This window comes from Varroa destructor, unplaced genomic scaffold, assembly GCF_002443255.2.
Source record: "Varroa destructor unplaced genomic scaffold, Vdes_3.0 BEIS01000004.1, whole genome shotgun sequence".
NCBI classification, from domain to species: domain Eukaryota; kingdom Metazoa; phylum Arthropoda; class Arachnida; order Mesostigmata; family Varroidae; genus Varroa; species Varroa destructor.
Genome location: NW_019211457.1, coordinates 25,891,263 through 25,912,353, shown reverse-complemented (window position 1 = coordinate 25,912,353; position 21,091 = coordinate 25,891,263). Strand labels below are relative to the sequence as shown.

At 38.4% G+C, this 21,091-nt stretch overlaps 1 protein-coding gene and 1 long non-coding RNA gene across 3 annotated transcripts; one reads left to right on the top strand and one right to left on the bottom strand.

Moving 5' to 3' along the window:
- Positions 1-6: 6 nt before the first annotated feature.
- LOC147756011 (uncharacterized) lies at positions 7-5,404 on the top strand. The gene is made up of 2 exons (XR_015327466.1): positions 7-4,665; positions 4,982-5,404. It is a non-coding gene; the product is annotated as an uncharacterized LOC147756011 (long non-coding RNA).
- A 460-nt stretch (positions 5,405-5,864) lies between these two features.
- On the bottom strand, positions 5,865-19,975 carry LOC111248677 (tryptophan 5-hydroxylase 1-like). Of its 2 annotated transcripts, XM_086988707.1 has the most exons (11): positions 13,166-14,745; positions 12,236-12,341; positions 11,385-11,572; positions 11,016-11,219; positions 10,403-10,626; positions 9,891-10,087; positions 9,019-9,154; positions 8,686-8,794; positions 8,135-8,251; positions 7,688-7,818; positions 5,865-7,381 (listed from the first exon to the last, which is right to left on the bottom strand). In XM_086988707.1, exons 1-11 carry the CDS (start codon positions 13,346-13,348, stop codon positions 7,087-7,089), a joined length of 1,890 nt encoding a protein of 629 aa, XP_086844833.1. In that variant the 5' UTR covers positions 13,349-14,745; the 3' UTR covers positions 5,865-7,086. The 2 variants fall into 2 exon arrangements, with proteins under 2 accessions (XP_086844833.1, XP_022657150.1); XM_022801415.2 differs by lacking the exons at positions 12,236-12,341; positions 13,166-14,745 and adding an exon at positions 19,297-19,975.
- Between the last annotated feature and the right edge of the window lie 1,116 nt (positions 19,976-21,091).

Sequence of the window (21,091 nt, the reverse complement as noted above, 5' to 3'; positions counted from 1 at the left end):
ATATGTATATATATATGTATATATATACACACATATATATATATATATATATATGTATATATATACACACATATATATACACATATATATATATACATATATTGAGGGGTGTGAGCTGTAAGGCTCAACTGAATAAATTTAATGAGCAAATAAATATTTATTCGCTCGTTGGGGTTTCTTTTGATACTTTTCCATAAAAATTTACAACTTTGAAGTGTTATCAAACGATAGCACGCAATTATTGACGAGGAGATCATAATCTATTCTGTTCGAAATAATGCCTTTAATACGAAATGTTTATGTAGAGCACCAAAGTGTCACATTAACATATTTCTAGCTTAGGCCCAACTGTAGACGTGGCTCCATTATGATACGCGTGAATTTCAGGCAGCAGCCAGGTAATTCATACAATCAATCGGAAACAAACTCTGGTATTCCAACGTCTAAGCAGTTAATTCATTTTATGCTCAAGATTTTCTGCATCCTGAGGCTCAATCAACTGCAGTTTAGCAGCGGGAACTTTCTCATAGTAGATGATTTTTCGAACAGGGATATTTAATTTACAACTAGGCTAAAAATAAGCGGCAAAGTAGAAAAACGCATTGGTGACCCGAATATGTTTTTACACTGTTTAACTGGTGGTCGTAACTTATTGATTATTCTCTCTTTTTAAAGTGTAGGCAACTAGAAATAATGAGCAGACCAAGAATAGTTTTTGAATAAAGAAAATGTCCTGGAAAATGCTATTGGAAATGAGGACACAGAACTGAAGAGCAAGAATAATATCGCGAAAAGTTTTAGACAAATCCACCTATGCGGCCTACAGTAAATCGGATAAAAGATCACTTTGAAACGGATAGAAATGGATGTTCAACTTTCCGGAGGGCCATGAAGAGCAATGAAAAGTTCTAGCCTAAAAGTTTGTGAGACAATCGAATTGTTCGTAAGTAAATTTTGAAAGTTATGTTTAAACAATGCTGTATTCCAACTTTGTGAATAACAGTTGAAAAAAAAATATAACCAGGATGCAGTTTCTAAAAAACACTCTATGGAGCAATGAAACTATATAGTCGATATAAATCGCACAGTTCATCGACGTACTTGCACTAATACTAAGCAGCGTTAAGTTAATATGTTTACCAAAAATTACAGTTTATTCATTATAAGCTAAAAAGGTTAGTTGCACTACTTGTTCTTCGATAGTACAGTGTGGCTAGTGCCATTTACTTGAGTGTACTACTTTTAACTTGAGTTTGTGACGCATTCGGGAAAACTTGAACAACGATCGCGAATTATCATTATGATTTAAGGACATATTTCGATGGAAATCTTCCCAACAGATAGATCGAACGAACGAAATAGCTTCGTGGGATAACCTGCCCATTCTCCGAGCCTGACGCCAGTAAAGTTTTTTTGTGGGGGGAGGGGGGGGGGTACCTTAAAAATAAAGTCTACACCAGAGAACCAATGATACTGGAGGATTTATCTGTTACAAGAAGACGCCGAAACGCCAAATGAAATCTTTGTCGAAGTTTGTGAGTCGGTTGCCAGCGATGTACTGAGTTCAACGGTAATAATTTGGAACATTATCGGTAGGGGAAAAAGTACACATCTTATATATATTCCTCTACAATCTAAATTATGTATTATTTAAAAAAGGAAGTTACTATATAGACTTTTTAAAACACACTTTACATATATATATATATATATATATGATGGGGTGTCGATAGAAAAGGTTTTTGTGCGCAAAGGCATTTTTCTAGGAGGAATATCAAGCGTTCGTATCGCATTTTATCGCTGGAAATTAACATGGGATATATATCACTTACTTAGAAAATATGCGTTCGCGTAAATACGAGAAAATTTACACGAGGAAACGATATAAATTTTAAACCAGTTAGGTAAGTATAGCTAGTAGATTAAATAAAGCTTTAAGGTAATCTTGCATGATATTTCTGCCTTAGAATAAAAACTGCATAAAACATATCCATATCACCAACAATATACAAGCTGTACGCAAGTATATAAATATAATAGTTATAGAATTCTTTTGCTATCCTCAATGGTCATGTAAGCTTTACTATGAACGACGAGTTCCGCTAATACTGATTGGAGTGTCCAGTGGGAAACCAGCACGTCAGACGAATATTTGTTTCAACTTCTCTGTACTGTAGCTGAGAAATGCTTAAGGGAACGCAATGCGCGTGTACGATGTGCCAAAATATACAGTTTGCTCCTCGATTATTTGATCGATTCCGTTAACGATAGACATGTTTAGGTGTATAGTTATGTATCCGAGTAATAATTACTAGTACTTTTTTTTTGTGTATCTGCGGCACGCTATCTTGGATTTGCTGCTGCAAACAAGTTATTTAACTTCGCATGATTTTATTGCTCTAAATCGAACTCACCAACAACGATGACGACGACACATTTCATAAGCCGAAATCTCCGCCTGATCTAAACTTAAAATATTGGTTGTAATTAAGAAACTCTCGCGCTTTGTATGAATTGCGATTGTATAAAGATCCTACCAAGCCCGATACAATTGATATTCGCTCAATGGTCTATCGGAAGTTTTCTAATCCGATGGGGCAAATCATAGTTACGAATGCACTAGGAAATATTTTTGTTTGTACTACTAATTTCTCCGTAGTAGTTTACCTGACGGTGACCATTACCTCGAGCTTGTCGATCTCGTGCGAATCGGTACGGTTTTATCAAGCCGAAACATAATAAAGAGCTGCTTTTGATAGGCCGCAATGCTAGAATAAGCAGCTCAACGTTGAAGATTTTTTGTGTTTTCTAGAAATTAAATTTAGAACGTTGTTTTTAGGCAGTTTTTCTCGCTTTCTTCACATCAATACTTTTAATACGTATATATTATTTTAACAAATCAGCATAATATTTATGAGTATGGTAGCATCGTTCTAATTACCAGTACTGTTATATCCACCTGGGCCAGCTGTACGGCTGGGCACAGAACATTTCTTTGTGACCAGCATCACCGCCATGTTGTAAATTGTTCTCCTAGGTTCTACTATCCGGCTGCGTTAGATTTCGTTAGAATGGAACGCGAATCTGCTACTATGTAGATCGGAGGTGCCTGATTCAAGTCCTGCCGATGCTACAAAATTTGTTCACTAAAGGAAAATACAGTTACGACAGAAACAGCTGTTAGGCCAAAGAGAATAAGGAAATTTCTTTTTTGGCGACTCGTGGTGTGGTTAGACATTCAGATGTTTGACCTTTATGTTTTTTCATGCATGGGCAGAGTTCCTGATTTACAATTTTGTATAATCATTTCGTCATGAAAACAACATTCTGCTCATGGTTGTTACTAGATGACGTCGTGTCGATGATACGCAGTATTGCAAATGCAACGATTAATCAATACCATGCAGAAAATCGTTTGAAACTAACTATTTTGCAATAAACATGTCAAGCTTCGTCATTTATGTGGTCTTTAATAACTCTGTTATATCGAGCGATAGTAAAACAGGGGAGGTAATGGCAGACAATATCTTTAACAAAAGCTCTTTAGGTGAGAAGTTGGCAATGTGCTGTTTTTCAATGTTAAATTTAATGAACGACAAAATGATTGAACGTCTGTAAGATAGCCCTTGACGGCTCTTACCAGCAATTGAGTTGACATATATAAGTGGCACCAGATCACTGCTCGTGCCTCAAATCGCTTTTTCTTCCTAACTTTATTGACTACGTCTTTAAAAATATAAAGTACGCCTACATTTGTTTGGTTAACTCCAAATTATAGTAGTCTATATACAAGTGACACCAGGACAAATGCTCGTGCAGTTCTCTACGAATGTGTAAAGGGATGTAAGGTATCTAGCTGTAACGTAGAACTCCTACAATAAGCAATACAATCGAATATGGCTTGAAGAATGATCTCTGATGGCTAACTCCCAGCACGATGGGATCATGATTAGGTCAAATGGCTTAGGCTTTTCTAGTGCGTTTAGCATTAGCACGCCCTCATTTCTTTACAGCCATGAGTTTTCATCACTTCTCTCCAATAGAAAGTATGTGGTACAAGTAAAGGCCACTGACATTCTACTTGTATCTGTTCTTTTATATATAAAGGTTCAAGCGAAACAAAACAAAACAACCAATGCGCTCCCTTCGATATTCAGTGTGTGTATGAGGACTAGTAATTAATTAATTGATTAGGTAAATCCGCACAATGCCATTTTCTAATATTAGTCCATATGTTTTTTAGAAAGGGGCAGTATTACTGGATTTTTGTGATCATTGGAGCGGGTCGCTTAGTAAGACAGGAAAAAGAACTTCTTGAACCCTTCGCTTTGCCTAGACCCCAAAATCCTGCCATTTAGAAATCCGTATTTCGAATTTAGCGCTGCTTGCCACTGCGGAGTAAAGGAATAAACACTCATTGTGTTTATTACTCTTTTGACAGAACTTGATAAAAGAGTAAACAATTATAGCACTAGTCGCGTAGCAATTCATACAAGCGAAATGTTCAAATTGTTTTCACAGGCAACGAATTGCTAGCCTTGTGCATGAATCGAAAAATAATTGCTGCATTGCGACCGATGCCCTCAGCGGTTTGTGTCCGGGAAAGGAGGTTCACGAGACAACTAAACAACAGTCTACTCTAATAACTTCTTTGTCTCTTATCGAGTAAATATAGTATACGTATGTACTTACAGTATGATCCCATATTATAGCTCTTTTCCAGTTTGGCCAATGTAATCAAAATAATTACGTAAACATTTTATGGTTCGTTTTTTAAAGAATATTATATAATATAGCATGATCGATAAAGTATTTAAGGGATCCCACTTGGTGTACACCAGCGTAATCCTCCATCACGGAGGGCAACCATTTCAGTGACACTGGCAGTAGACCGGTTCCATTCAGTTGCCATTCTCCCCTTTCCGAACGAAGTCAATTATCATTACTTGATACCCACATTAATAACCAAAACTATTTACAGTTGAGTAACGCGCAAATTGTTTGCCCCCTTATCCGTAAGGAAGTCCTGACGAGCAGCTGAGAGCCCATTTACGGTCGTAATTGTTAATAAAACCTGTATTCTGTATTTGAAAGTAGCCGTGCGGGAGGTATTTGTTACTTTGTCGCAATGATAACGCAGTGGGTGGGAAATTCATTATATTAGTAGACGTTCTTCTTTTCAATTTACTTATAGCACATTTATACTAGCTAAATGGAGGGATCACAAAACGAAGATAGGTATACATTGATGTTGATGTTCACTCAGTCTGCGATTTAAGGAGTATCGCAATCAAGGCCACATTTTCAAATGCGAGGCGGTCGCGCTGAGCCTAGATACACTATCCGAAAACCTTATTCAAGAAACACAAGCCAACGGAGTGTCAAATAAAATGGATGCTGTTAATTTTCGGCGTGTATCAATACATAGGTGACACGTTAGTGAATAGTTTTAACAATAGCAACAATAATTTTAACAACAATTCAAAGCAATAGTTTCTCAGTGGCAAATTATATACGTACATTAATAAACAGAGCATCATTAAACATAATAACGATCTCAGTATACAGACCGTTTCTAGAATGCTGTCGCGTTCATATGTAGCGGTGTCTTCATAGTCTTATAATAACTAGATACAGTTAGGCGGATTTTATTAAGATTCTTACCTTTCATTGTGGAGTAAGAAGCATTCAAATCAAGAGAAGCTAAACAGAACTGTCGTCTAACAACCAGGTTCAATACGTGTGTATCAAACCCAATCGACCGGGCCACCTCCTTACGTACATATATATATGACGATTTTTCACGACCTGTATTTACTTAACTGAGTGGCTAAATTGGAAAAAATTAATGAATACATTTCAAATCGTTCTTCCTTGTCATTTGTTTATTTTCACTTCATATCACCTGCACCTAGAAATGAATGTTAAACTAATCCAAAAACCACCAATCGCCAACTTAGCAAAGCATGAACAAGGGGCTACTACCTGATAGGATGCATTCAAGGCGCCATAATCGCGAAGATGTCCGCTCTTCTTCTGTAGCAAACGCTTCTCTTGCCCTACGTAAAGCTAAAAAGCACCTCTTCTGGATTCGACCCCAAAAAAGTAACTTACAGAGACATAAATTGTCGATTTACAACGAAACAAGTTATTACACTGTTCACTTATTAAAACGTTGCCAGGTGATTTCTTGCCGTACAACGACGCTTGAATTCAGATCAGCAAATGTCTTCCCTGTGTGGGACCAGGTCGTTTGCCATGGTGTAAAAACTGCGGTCAGTCCTTGACATTGAAAACGTGCCGTTATGCTAAACTGGGCTACGAGTCTTTAACCATATTGATTTAAATTCTGTATAGCACGAGTGCTTTCTTCAAATACAATTAAGACTTCCAACCCAATATGCAATCGTATACTTTGCTAAAATCTGTCATTATGTACTCGCTACTCTAAAATAGCTCAGTGTGTTAATTAGCTATGTTCAAATTATATTTCCGATAGATCATTTCATTTAACAAGATCAAGGGGAAACTAACATAACATTATGATAAACTACTTTTGGTATTATATTTAGCTATGTGGAATAAAAGCACGGCTCGGTGACAGGGGCACAAAACAGATGGTATATGAACTGATTTTCATTTTCAATTATGAAGGCCTATTTTTCATATTTTCTCTATGCCGACTGTTTCTTGCTTCGGATATCGCTTCATCAGCCCACAATCAACAATACGCTTTAAAACGTCTGTTATCAGAACGAACCAACTTGTACTTATCATTTTATCTAATGGCATGCGAACCCCAAAACGCTAAGTGCTTTAATATCTTAGAAAAAGTTAGGTTAGGATTTAATCGTTTATTGGATGTATACTGAGCAGAATGATGGAGTCGCGACAAAAGATTAGATAAGCTGTGCTTGCGCATGGGCCTGTGGGCATCCCATCCTATTGAAACAAAAGACAAATTGTCAGTAGTATTTTAATACATTTGATAACAAAAAAAAAAAAAATAGGCGCTTTTCGAATAAAATTTGATTTGATAGCGATCTCGATTCGACACACATTTCCTTCATCAGCAGTTTGGTTATTTTATCCGAGGTTAGCATTTTCCACGTGGTTACGCTCTGTAGCGGCTTCATCTGATTCGCTTTCGGCTGCTCTACCTCTGACGACGTTTTTCGATTTGTTATTGTTGCCGCCCGAATTCTTCTGACGTTTCTTAGCCGAACGCAGACGACTAAGGGCATTAGTGACAATACAGAGATCGCCCCTTAATTCCGAAACGAGCCCAGCGATCCTTTGCGTATTTGAAAGCACCTCAACACTCTGTGTGTACGGGTTGTAACGAAGGCCAAATGGCCGCTTAATTGTTTTTGCAAATTCCCTATAATACCAACAAACATAATGAGTCTTCATCCATGTAGTCTACAATGGCAAGCATTGCAGTGCAGCTTTACAGTGACAGGATATATGACATACTGTTCGAGCACAGCGAAGGAATCGAAATATTATTTTCCTATATTTTTCTGTAAGCAACCCGCTGAGATCAGGAAGTCTTACTACTATGCCTTTTGTCATCCAAAAAAACAGTGCAGAATACAGTGTTAGAAAAGGGCTAACAATCGATACAATTAAGTTAACAGATAAGTTAACAGAGGTCTTAAGTGAAGCATTAAAAAGTTTTACTTACCGCATTTGCTGTTTTGCCTCGTTAAAACTGTCCGTGTAGAAATACATTTTCTGAAACGTCGTTATCTGTGGCTCTGCCTCACAAGTGACGTTCGGGTCAAATGGAAGGATATTTGCATTTGATGTCAGGACCTAAAAACCGAAATACAGGAGTTGTTAAGTTTCTTGAGCCTAGGCCTATTCGGCAAAAGAACTTCATTATAGTAATAGGTATGAAATAAAACATTACAACAAAGATTGACAAATTCTATGGAATTCACGTTAAAATTGCACGCCTCTTGATGAGTAGCAACGAATCAAATGAATATCTTCGTTATTTATTTGTTTTTCGATGAGTATATTGCATTAGCTTGTTATTAACCAAACGATTTCGACAAGTACCCTGTGTGTAACGACGTAATTAAGTTAAATAATGCCAAACAGAGCGATACGTTGCAATACCACTTACGTGTTCCAATTCAGACGCTGACGACAGAAGGCCAGCACCATAAATCTTCATCTCGCCATTTTGTTGACACAAGCCAAATTCAACCGTGAAAAAATAGCATGTCGCCAGTTTGTCCACCTGGTACACAAGCATATAGTCGAATTACTACGACAAAATCCAACCAAGTGTACAAGTAATGTATTACCAGCTATATGATGGCAGGATGCGATGACAGTGGATACGATCTACTTCTATCATACACTTGTCGTTAGTATATGCTGCAGGGTAACAGTAACGATGACCCTCTTTGCGGTATAATGGTATCGAGCGAGTCAGCATATTCCAAATAGATGCCACTGCATAAAAATAAGCCCCATATTTAAGTTGCGTTTACGTGTGCAGCCCTTCAAGCTTTTGTTTACGAATTGTTCAGCACCAAAACAGTTAACAACAGGCAACAACGAAAAATGAACATTTTCGTCTCGATTCAATTTCATATATATATATATATATATATATAGTTGTCGCCGTGTTCGTCGACGTTAATGGGCCAATCGTGTGCATATTTGTACCTCGGCATCGGAAGCTCCGAGGGAGGCGAGTCCGAGTTCTTGAGAAAACTGTGCGAACGCAGCATCAGCAAGCATAGGACAATGCCCTAATAGCTCATGACAGCAGTCACTGAAAATTGACATTATTTTCATTAATATTGCGCCAGATTAAAAAACAGATGTACTCTTTCGTAAAATTTAAGAATAGCTAAGCAATTACCCAACTAATTTTATTTGACAAATCCGAAAATAGGCTTGTAACCTATCTTTCAATAAGGTGGAAAAAATGTTTAATTTGTAGCTAAATAAAGCATTATGATTTCGAATATGTAATTGAATAGAGGTCAAACTTACGGTTCTGGTGTGTAAAATGGATCCGAGCTATGTCTAATGTATTGTGTACAATGAAACACGCGAAATGCCAGTCCGGATAGAAAATCTCGTGCGGATAGGTAACCCGCGACTGGACGAAGGGTAAAACCCGTACGTTCTGGCATAAAATATAAAAGATTGCGTTATATAATGATCTTATTTTATATCCTATAAGGTAGTGTTTCAGCAATGCAAATGTATAAAGCTAGAGAAATATAGCAATGTAAAGAAATGTTATTGTGCCTTTCTTTGTCATTTGTACATTCAAGCTTTTCGAGAGCATTCAAAATGAGGCGCCACTTGATTGACGATTATTAAAATAGGCTGACACCATTTGCCTTAGTCTTAAAATAAGTATTCATTTACTAATTTATACAAAACAAATTAGTGCTACAAACCAACCTATTTTTCATCTTGCAATGGTTGGAAGAAATATACGATTTATTGCCTTTGGCCTTAAATTACACGGCCTTGAATACGTTACGATTACAGTATTAAAGTAACAATATTGACGCTTTTTTCACAGCTGCCTTTCAGACAGGAATTAGGAAACTGCTTCAGGGACTTGTCAGCGTAGAAGGCTTACTACAAGTAATACGGAAGACGGAAGAAAAATTGAAGAAGAACCACTATAAAATGCGTTTCCTCTTTTATTGTTCGAGTTAATCTTATATGTGACTATCTATAATCTATTCTATATATGTGTCTAATCCTATCTAGCCAAAACATTTACGCTAGTCAAATGTAATCGCTTAATCTATTTCCTAAATCTCTCAAGTAAAACAGGCCGCACTTAAGTACAACCCAACAATATGGTGTCGATAGCACAGAAGCCCCATTTGCGAGAGGCGTACCTTTAAGAAAGTTGCTAACATCCTCAAGTTGCGGAATATCGTCTTCCCGATACCATTTGTATTTTCGGAGTAGGTTAAAATTGTCAAGAAACTCGCGACAAGCATGAGTCTGGTAGAGGGTGCTCAATTTTTTGAAGATACAACGCCACGTATTTTTTTCCTCATCGGTGTACTCCACGCGAGAAATCGGATGGCCACTGAAGGAAAGCAAAATTAAGGTTTCATTAGGATATATCGTCCCCCAGATCTTTTAGTGTCATAACAAACGTGCAACAGGAAAGGCATTTTGTTAGTAACGCATTCTAGATAAGCTTACTGCAGTAACAGCTCAATGGTGATTCGATTCCATCAAAATTATAAGTATGAGATTATAAAAACGAGAAATCTACATTTAAAAAAAACATTTCTCGTGATATGTTAAAACAAAATGAAAAATTAATAATTTTTCTGTGTTTTATGTATGATCACTTCGGATCTGTTTGATTTAGAGCGATTGAATGATCGTGTCTCACCTACGATAGCTCATCGCCAAGTCACAATAGTACAATCTGCGCTTGCGATAAACCTGGTCCTTAAATCCTGGGTGATCGGCGTCCAGTTCACGACCGTACATAAGCACTCGGTTGGCGGTTCTGTCGAGATCGGAGATTTTACGAGGAAACCAAGGCATTCCCTCAAATAATTCATGGCTTGCCTCAGCTGAAAGGTCTTCCTCATCCAAGGGAGGTGACATGGGCTAATTTTTGGCAAATTGGTACAAAAAAATAGTTGCCTACTTAGTAGTATATAACGAACAGTACAAAAAGTACATTTGTTTTCTTTCACTATACTTTACAACTAATATTGGATTTATTGAAAGCATATTCTAATGAAAGTTGACCGTAGCTTGAGCACTAGGCCGAGTCTCTATATCTTCTTTATTATCTTTTAAAAATGTATTTATTATACGCAAAAATTGCACAAAACTGTACTGTTTTTTTTGACTCTTTACAGAGGAAAGGCTTCTAGACAAGCTAACAAATCTTTAATTACATTTTTCTTTCAATATTTTTTATACAACTTGCTCCCTATTTCTAAGCGTACGTATTCATTGCACGAGGTCTTCACTAGCAATTTTGAACTTACGCTGTTCGTGGCGTCGTTATTATCGAAGATTGCGTCGTTTTCATGAAACTGTTTAAGGTCCACGCAGTCGACTTCGTGTTCAAGGCCGTGCACGAGTTGGCTCATTGTATCAGAATCGCAATCGACCGATACGAAGATCTCGTATTGCGATGGGTTTCTTTTGCTTTTCCGTGATTCGATATGGTGGACATGTACGTTTTTTTCCTAAAGCGTTCCAGCGACGTTGGACATGAGACGAAAATGAATATTCACCATAGAACAGACGAAAATAGAAGATATAGGAGAAGTCTGGTATAGGAGAGTATCTGATTTGAAAAGGATTCGAACTGATCCTAAGATTCAACTGATAGGATTCTATAGGTTACGTGCCTTGAAAACACGCAGCGCTCGAACCAATCCCCCGACCTGGTTCCTCAAGGAAAACACAACTGCCTTGGAACTTGGCTTGCTAGCTGAATCCCCTACAAAGTTGGCGAAGTCGCACCTTCCAGCTGGAACACCGACCGTACTTTCGTCATCGGCTGACCCACTCGTGCTTTGCCATAACACGGCATCATCTAAAAAAACGTCACCATAGTGTTCTTGACAGCAACTTTCCCCACAGGATTGTTTGCAGGAAGGAACTCTCAGAACCAACTGACCCCTTCCCGAAAGCTGATCATGGCCAATAAATGTCGCAATTCAATGTAGTGACGAAATAATCGAGACTAATCGGAGATATTATTGAAAAAATTAAAGCAAGTTCATTAGAACGGACATCGGCTACGCAGCACACAATTGAACCAGTTGTGTCAGTTTTATTTCTTAACATAATAAAGACGAGACAATATGCTTCAGTGAGGGTTTATGATCGAAGAACTATTAATGGAATTGCGAATTTAGCCAAAAAAATGTACTTTTCTTCATAAATGGTTAATAATATAATATATATAGTTATAAGCTAACGCTTGCATACACATCTAGGAAAACTCTCTCTCCAAAAGTGTATTTTTAGCAGCAAAAAAGGAAGGTACACACAATCAGCAAACATGCTTTGATTGAAACTGAAATCAAAGGTTTCTTTATGCAATTTTTCGATCGTTAGCAGCTTGAGGTTAAAACAAAGCTGTTTTAGTCTAAGTTCGATTTGAGCTCGACATGAATATTTAGAATTCTGTGCTCTGTGTCGGCATTTTAGGTGTCCATTAATACACGTAAACAGATCCGTTGTTTCTACTTGCCGTACGTCCTGATCGGTCTCGTTACAGATGCATCCGCGGTGGGTGAATTACTTTCTTCAGAACTTTCAGCTTCTTCCTTATCTGAGTCGTGAATGATGATCTTACTCTTTATTGACACGTTGCACCATAACACGAGGTGACACATCAATCAACCAATCGCGGAGTTCATTACGTTTTATGTTTGTTCTTTTACCCCAGTATTTATATGTTGCTCGACATCAAAAAAAACAAAATTTTATGATACATAATTTTTTTTTTTAGCGTGAGTGACGTTCGTAGAAATTGTATGACTTAAGAGGCGACCTCTAGTTTCTTTTTGGATCATTTAGTACTTCACTTAGGCTTCTTGAAGCATATTTCTACATATTGTGACTCAAATTTGAGATACATTTATGAGAAATCATTGAAATCACTCGGAGAATTCTACTCGTGTGAAATAAACAGACGCCTACCATATGATAGCCCAAGATGCCTCTAGAAGCGTAGGCCGTCACACGCGTATCCGTGCGACCGATAAACCCATAGCACATTCTCAGTCTTAGTTGGCTACTATGTATGTGATTAGTTTTAGAGAATGAACCTCTTTATTATGATCCAGTTGGCACTGACCTGCCAGCTCCGAGACTCATAGTTATCTTGCTGGGAGAGAGCTTTTAGGAGTGAAACACCTGCTTAAAGCGTTTATTTAACATGTTGAAAGGCAGAAACTAGAGGCTATCTATGCCCATTGTATTTTTCAGTGTTTAAAGATAATTCTTGATATAATCAAGGCTATATGTGATGACAAAGTAATAAGGAAAATTACAATTTGTAAATAGACTTTAGCTATTCATCATTAACCATAAACGCCTAACTGGTATGGGCGGAAAGTGAACAGCCTAAAAAACGTTTAATAACATTTCGTTGTGTGAGATGCGATCTTCGCTATACCTTAATTTCCTCGAAAAAACTGTCCGGGAAGTCAGAAAGCGAGGCCATTGCCGGTGTTGAACAGCACCTTCTTCTTTGAAACTGGAAGCGGCGTCGCAGTGCCGCGTTCGAACTTCCCGAGGACAACATCTTGAAAACGTGCTGGGTTTCGTTACGTTCCCGGCACACGGGAAAAAGGTGCATGAAAAAGAAACAAAATATGACGAAGGAACCGCTAGCAGGATGATCCCTACAAAATCGTGGACGACACGGATACGTCCTTCTTCGGCCTTGTTTTCACCAGGAGAGATACCTGTGCTGTCGTGGTTAGCAGTTCATCGTAGTCTGTACGCGAATGAAAAGATGCATTTACTGTAAGCTTCACGAGGGTTGGGTGTCCGATCTCAGCGCGCATGCGCGCTGTCCTTCAAGCTCAGCGTCAATAAAGAATCGGTCCCCAGGGGGAGTGGCAACGGCATGTGAAGATAACGCGTCGTCTTCGAGCCATCTGCAAGTCGGCCGGCGTTGCCAAGCAACCGACTTGCGCCAGTGCTTCACTGAAGCCCGTAGCTAGTGCTAGACGTAATAGCGAACGCAGCAAGACCGACAAAAGTTGGAATGTGATTCCCGGCAATAAGGCCAATATCTATTCTTCTCCCAGACAAACTCATGGCTCATGCCGAGTTATCCCAGAGCTCCCTAAATTTGCCCTCTAGTCCCCGTCAACCCTAAGATACCGCACTGGGCTCCGTTTGCTATGTGGAGGATCTCAAGGTCTGACACCACTCTGTCCCAGCACGCAGTTTCTTCGTCCAAAGTGCTAGCGGGACGCATAGGAGACTGCGTTGCAAGGTGGCTCTCTGCTCTATGAGTCCTATATGGACCGAACATCAGCTGGGCTTGCTCCTGTTTCTTCGCAAGTCCTCGGTATATTCGCAGCTCGGGAGAACCTCTCCGATAAGGGATGGAGGAAAGAACATATAATGGCCCTGCTTACGGTCCGAGTGTTCTACCGACCACCGCTCAGCCGACAAACGCATCTCAATGAAGTTCTATCTCTGACGACGGTTTCCTAGTCTGTAAAGAGGGCAGGTAGAAAACGGCCCGTCGCCACCGCCGTTTCTGCTTCGTCCCAAATCTGCCTACAGATCCAGAGAACCACTCACGCATCGAGAATGCCTGCTACTAACAGACAGGCGGGGCAAGAAAAAAGAGATGTCAGCTTCAGCCGCCCAAAGTATCCGAATCAGAAAGGTCGCTACGAACTCCCTCCCACGGAGGACTCCAACGTCATTTTTGTCCTCTGTTCCCAGGAGAAGGATTATAGCAGCGAAACCTGGAGATTACGAAGAATAGAGATTCTGAGAGAACAATTTAATCATGGCGTTTTAAGGGAGAGCTGATCGTTGTGCGGCATCAGGAATTCGTGCTGAACCTCGTTTGTTCCCGACTGCCCCATGCGTTCGTGGCCTGGCTAACTCAACTATCGCGTCCGGCCTGAAGCAACATAATAGAAGAAGACTTAAAATTTTTCTAACTGTCTATATCGTATTTGAACTTAAAGAAGTGCTTTCCCTAATAGTTATATAGATAATAGAGAGCCTTCGTTTACAAACCTATAAATAGCAATAAAGGCAAGAAAACAAGGAATTTGTTAATTCGTCTTCATTTATCGAACAAATGGAATCTTCCTGATTTAACTGCATATATATGCTATACATATGATATATATATATATGTATATATAATTTCGTTTATAAACTGCTTTCGGGTTTTGACTCCTTTCCTCAAGCAGGCCAGGTAGAAAATAACTGTCGTATCTATCAATTGATATTTCGAAGTTGGCCCGAAGCGTACATAGCAGATGAGTATCTATGTGAACGGAAAGCCGATGCAGTCGTCTCATAGAAGCAAACAACAAATTCATCAATATCTCTCTACAGTCACCTTAACTAGTCCATTATCAAAATTATATCAGCAAAATTTTCTTAATTTAGACCCGCCTAAAGTAGCTAGGTGTTGAAGAGTTTCGTCTGTGTAGCTTAATGGGTCTGTCAAGTGTTTACGTCCGGTACGGCCATTAAGAATTGCCTCAGACTGGTCCAAGTACAACACAAACGGTGCATACGCCAAGTTTCGAACTTGGATCATTACGTATAAGTTTAGTAAGAGCTGCAGCGTCATTGTACGCTTCGTTAAGTGTGAACCTATTTGGATTAAACTGAACTGACAAACTGGAACATTCAGACTTAATCTGCACCGCTAGATATTATGTATCGTGGCTGTTATTCCTAATAGGAGTGCTAGCAACAGTTGTTGTAGATTACGAATTCAATTGAAGCACATGGCCTTGTGAGGTCAGTGTTGGTTGCTTGATGTTTAGCTAAATATTTGTAAGCAATATATTTCTATTTTACTAATAAATTTTATTACTAATTATTATTAGTAAATAAATATTACTAATAATACGTACTCTACTGTGGGTAGCGAGAAATCAGAGATGCGAAGCAGAACATCACGCAAATGTAAAACGACGGTAACTTTTATTAGTTGCTTTATTAACGTCATTCGATGTCAGAAAGGTCCCTTTAAATTTTTTATTTTACTTTTTCTATTCAACAATATTATAAGCTTAAGTACCAGCAGTTTTTGGACACAGCTGAAGGCTATATAAAGCTCGCCATTTGAGAAAGTTCTTCTTTGGATTTCGCTTTTCCCATCTTTTACACAGACGAGTTTAGTGATTGTCATTTTATATTAAATGCTTTAAAAGCAAAGCCGCAACCACTAGATATTGTAAATTGTATTTATTGTAAAAAACTATAAACTATAAAAAAAAAACGAATGTTTCGGGCTGTACGTTCGGTACAGATAAACATATCATCAGACTTAGTTCGTAGAACTAACGAAACCTGTGTGATCAATTCACTCGCATCAAAATTAAAAATAATAATATCTGCAATACGTTGATGACTGATTCTTCCACAATAACAATGTAAAAAAGTAGTATTTGTTTACATTTATTTTAGCTACTCTTCTAGTTTTTTTTTATAACGAATCCATGCAGAAGTAGCGGAAACCAAATCAACAGGGAATGCTAATCGGTAGTGTGATATGTCTACAACTTGTACTCTGTATTACAACCTAGTAGTACGGTACCCGAATCTGTGAAACGGGTACCTCGGTGGATATTTTGGCTTCAGACTTTGAAATCCGTAGTATTCGTTTGGTCTTTCATGGCGTTGTATGAGAGTCCTGTTCGTCGTAAGTGTTACCTCACCCACGTAAACCTTACGTATTCCTTAAATATTACTCGAGTATTACTTGTTCCATTCTCTCTGGTACCGTACCATATTGAGCATGGAATACTCGTATATCGAGCTCAATGTATCAACTGAACTTCCTGCTTCATAGCATTATTAAAAGCGCCAATGCCAAAAAATAGGTTTTTTGTCAGAATATCTGAATCGACAAGTTCTCAGCTACCTTTCTCATTTCGGTATAGCTGTGTTAGCATTGCTTTAGGTTTTTGTCTGCATTGAAGGCTCGCACGAGCAATTTTGAAGGATCGAGCAGAAAAAAGATATATTCATCGCTTTTTCTACTGCACGAAACTTTTATTTCAATATCAAAATGTGCCTCTTTATGCCCAGAATCAAACTGAGACCATTTGTGCGTCATTCGGTAAGTAAAAAAAAACACGTTATCGCCGACAACATGTATTAGTAGAAGTACACTATCCTCGTCCTGAGATTTACATTATTACATTCACACCATACAAGGATTTTATTTCATATTGATTAGTGGGCCATCTTTAGCCTTTTTTGACGGTTAGGTTTCATGACTGTGTAGTAATAGTTGTCTATTCACCAATAACTGGCGCTGGTCTTTTGACGTTCGTGTAGCTTTGTGGGCCTCTAATATTATCGTCGAGATTTTATGAGAAAGTTACCTCTATTAACCTTTTTTGTCCTGTTGGTTCACCATCTTTGCCCACTTAGTTTACCGTTCTGTTACAGTTCTCTTTTATTTTTTTCTTTGAAATCGGAACGTTTTGGGACGAATGTTCTGGAGTTTCGTTTTGAGAATTTTTAGTTCTCTTTAGGTTATTCTGTTTATCTGGGCAATATTATAAAACGGCGCGTTTCTACACTAGGTAAATCTAACGAGCTAGCTATTACCGTAATTAGTCTCTTGAAATATCGACCAGCACTAAAGATCCCCCGTTATGTTGTACTAATATTGGACAATGACATCATAACAAAATTTATGTCCGGCAATGAAAACCGACATCCTCGCAAGACCAATACCAAATCGAGTCTTTTTCACGTTATCCGAGCCGTTGGTATATATCTATGGTTTAGCACCTTTCTATCGGCGGTTACTTACACAAAATGTTATTTGTACACAATTTGGATTTTGGCAGCTTCACAGCAATATAACATTTGATTAAAGTAATACTTGTGGTAAACATGTTTATAGATAAGTACATCGGAAAGACGCCGCACCGGCGGATCTAAACCACACGTAAAAATTGTATTTGTAAAGAATGGTCCCGCTCAAAAAACCCTCTCAACAAATCAGACTAACCAAAGGCTTAAATATCAATTTGTTTACTATATTTTTATACCGTAACACTTCCGTTGACAGAATGTGTCTAGCTCAAAGCTTGTTCATTCAAGACCATCGCAACGAACATCCACTGGCAATAGCCAGCCTTCGCTTTCTCTGAATATGATACCACGCACACAATTCAAATCGTTGGATTTAATTATAATGTATAGTTTTTTAAACAAAGCCGATATCGCATATCTCCAAAGCCTTGTCAGCGTGGTCCACGGCATCAACGGATGACCGACAAAAATAAGCGACTATGCCCCCCTCAAGATGTTGTTCGAACCAATTGATCGACAACGTAACGCCAGTGTAGCTCATTTGGAGATGTTCAACCAGAATTAGAAAATCTATGGGGTCAACGATCAATGCATGCGTATTGATTAAATACGAGAGCAGGACTAGTTTCAGCTGTCATGAGTCCGTCGATTTGTTAGTACAGGTACAAAACAGCACAACACGAAAACAAGTTGAACACAGCGAAAGCAGAACTTGTTCCTGTCCAAGATAAAAGAAGTGATGAAAAGGATCGTTTTGAAATCATAACTTTCGCAGTTATCTTAACGAATACTGTTAATATCAACGGTGTCAGCTGCAAATTATCATTAACGGAGGAGGACTCAAATCATGAGAAGAGCATGGCACTAATCGTCGCCGAGGAGACCAAACAGTGTCATCAGGCAGTAAAGCAGAGAGTAATGATGCTCAAGTATGGAGTATCCTCTACGAGGCTTGAAATTGCTAAATATTTAAAAATGGTATTTATCGAAAAAAAGCCACTGAAAAAAACTCTCGAAGTTTAAGTCAACAATACGCAAACAGTACCGGTGGATTTTTAAAAATTCGCGCGTAAAAGATGTTCTGACGTATAAACTTCGCCGGTAGGGAAACCAGTCGTGCGCTTTACTCAAACAGCACACTGATTCACTGATGAAACCTATCGGCGGCTCCAGAAGCGCGCTAAATGAAAATGGCGGATTTATGCAGGCACAATAGGTGAAACGGAAACGGTAAAGGAACGTCTACAGTGCTCATGCCAGTTGCTAGAATGATGTGAGTAGGTACCAAATCTCGATACCATGACGCCGAAAACCAAATTAGCGTTCGACAACCAATTCGAGAATGCAAGAGGTCTGCTTCTAAGATACCCAGATCGCCTGATTTGGATGAATTTAGAAACTGCGAGACAAACGCTAGAACAATTTGATAAACAATCAAAAAAGACCGCGAATGGTGTGTCAAAAAGAAATGGGTTAAAAGCGATAAAATCAAAAAGCCAAAGTGGCAAGACTATTTCAGTGGTGGACGTAAACCAAGCTGCGATGAAGAATCGACAAAAATACGCGGGCGATTCACAAACTGAACGAATGAGAGTGATCTTAGAACCCACACAACGTATAAACGCATTGAGTAACTCAAGCATGTGGCCGACATATACAAACAAAAACGCTCGGCGGGCTTGAAGACACAGAAGTCAGAAGAGCGGGTTGTACAAACATGTGCCAGTTCCGTGATAACTTAGTGAGTAATGAACTTACACATTATTATTGGTGACACGTTAAAGTCCGAGCTCACTTCATTTCGCGGCGGAAGAACATTTAGCCGCTTGATGGAAAGCCTTACGGCGATGCGAGGCACAGAACTTAAAACATTTAGCTTTGCCGTTATGCTAAGCCCTGCTAGCATAAATAGAGACAATATTAAGCTCGTTATTTTCTTAATTTAGTGATCGTTTATTGGATAGCGGTAATAGATGCAATGTCGTTTGATGGTTTCTTGCATCGAGCTGAAGAAGAAATGATATTCTGATGTGCATTTACTTGAGAGCCTATAAGTGAAACTCATTATATATACGCGTACTGTTTACGAACGAGCTGAAAATGTTTGTAACTGTTATTTAATTATTTCATGGTGTCTAACAAAAATTTCCATATAGGAAATGATCTACGTATATTAATCTATAGATAAGAGACACACCTTTTTCATGTTGCAGCCAAGTAGACTTACTAAATTGTTCTTTCGTCTACTAGGCAGACAGACTTTACTACGCGCCTTCTTAGCCGCAGCTATATCCACAAGATGTCAGAAATAATCAGCATGCTCGGTAAATTAAGAGCTTGAAAATGGTATATGAAGAACCCTGGAGATAACCTGGCAGGCTGTCTTCGAATCCCCTGGAAGTTAAAAAAGGTCTTTGACAGCGCACCTCTTTTTATTGACATTGTTGACCGAACACTTAAAATAAGGAATTTAAATGTAAGGATTATTATATAAAAATAACTTCATCAAATTACGTTACATGACCAGCTATATTGGCCAGGGTAAGGAAGGGCCAAAATTATTTCAGACTTCTATCAAATAAAACGCTATCTATTTCTAATTATAGGAAAAAATTATAAAAATGATGTCGCCTTAGAGTTCAGCTCAGCTAAGTGTTACGTGCATATATATATATATATATATATATATATATATATAGTCAAAGCGTCGTATTTTCATGCTTGTGGGACACACTTCTAGGCTTCCTTTTAACAGGGCCTGTAACAACGGCATTTTCATAGTACGCAGCCGAAGGAAAACACAATCGTCTACGATTGTATCACACACCTATATAACTCTAACTGTTCATTCGGTTGGTCAGTGCTAAATGGAGCGCAATGGACAATTACTTCAGATTCTTTACCCTTCGAAAGATTAAATGTTACGCTTCCTAGGATTCTACAAACGGGCTTAGCAATAGCAGTGCTTTGACGCTAGCGACATACCTATCCTCGATTGATAATTTCTAGGAAATTCATGGACTGTTATTTTCTATTATAAGTTACGAAATAGGAAACACACAGGTGAAGTTTTCTCTTCGTTTGTGGTGGTCATTCTTCTGAACCTTAGCGTCTTGCAAATGTTTACCTAAAGAGCCTCATTTTTCCCTATATATTGACCACTTGCTGCACGTTGACATAAGTCCTTTCTGGATTTTATTTAACCACTAATTAACGAACTTACTCTCAAGGGTATTCCGGGCGACAGACAAGATCAGTCTTGATGCGTCGTACTGGGCCCGAATACTGAACCTATTATGAACCCTTTCAGAAATTTGCACATTCGAACGTTATCTATCCCGACTTCATACTATCAAAAATCTACGATTTACTTTAAAAATAATAAAATTTTTAGGAATCGGTTTTTGACAGGAGTAGGTATACAAAAAATGGCTGCAAGTTTAGTGCTTCATTGTTTAACGAGTGCTTTAAGGTTAGGCATTTTCAAAGTTTATGTTATGGCTTTTAATATGCACGTATCAAAGTTGTATGAAAAATGTTCGACGTTTGCGCA

Excerpts from the sequence above, each read along its gene's own strand:
- LOC111248677 (XM_086988707.1), bottom strand. The coding sequence starts at position 13,348 with ATGCACCTTTTTCCCGTGTGCCGGGAACGTAACGAAACCCAGCACGTT. Across the intron at positions 11,220-11,384 it reads GAGCGCTGCGTGTTTTCAAG|GAAAAAAACGTACATGTCCA; the intron begins GCACGTAACCTA and ends GGAACGCTTTAG. Across the intron at positions 10,088-10,402 it reads TTGGCGATGAGCTATCGTAG|TGGCCATCCGATTTCTCGCG; the intron begins GTGAGACACGAT and ends GCTTTCCTTCAG.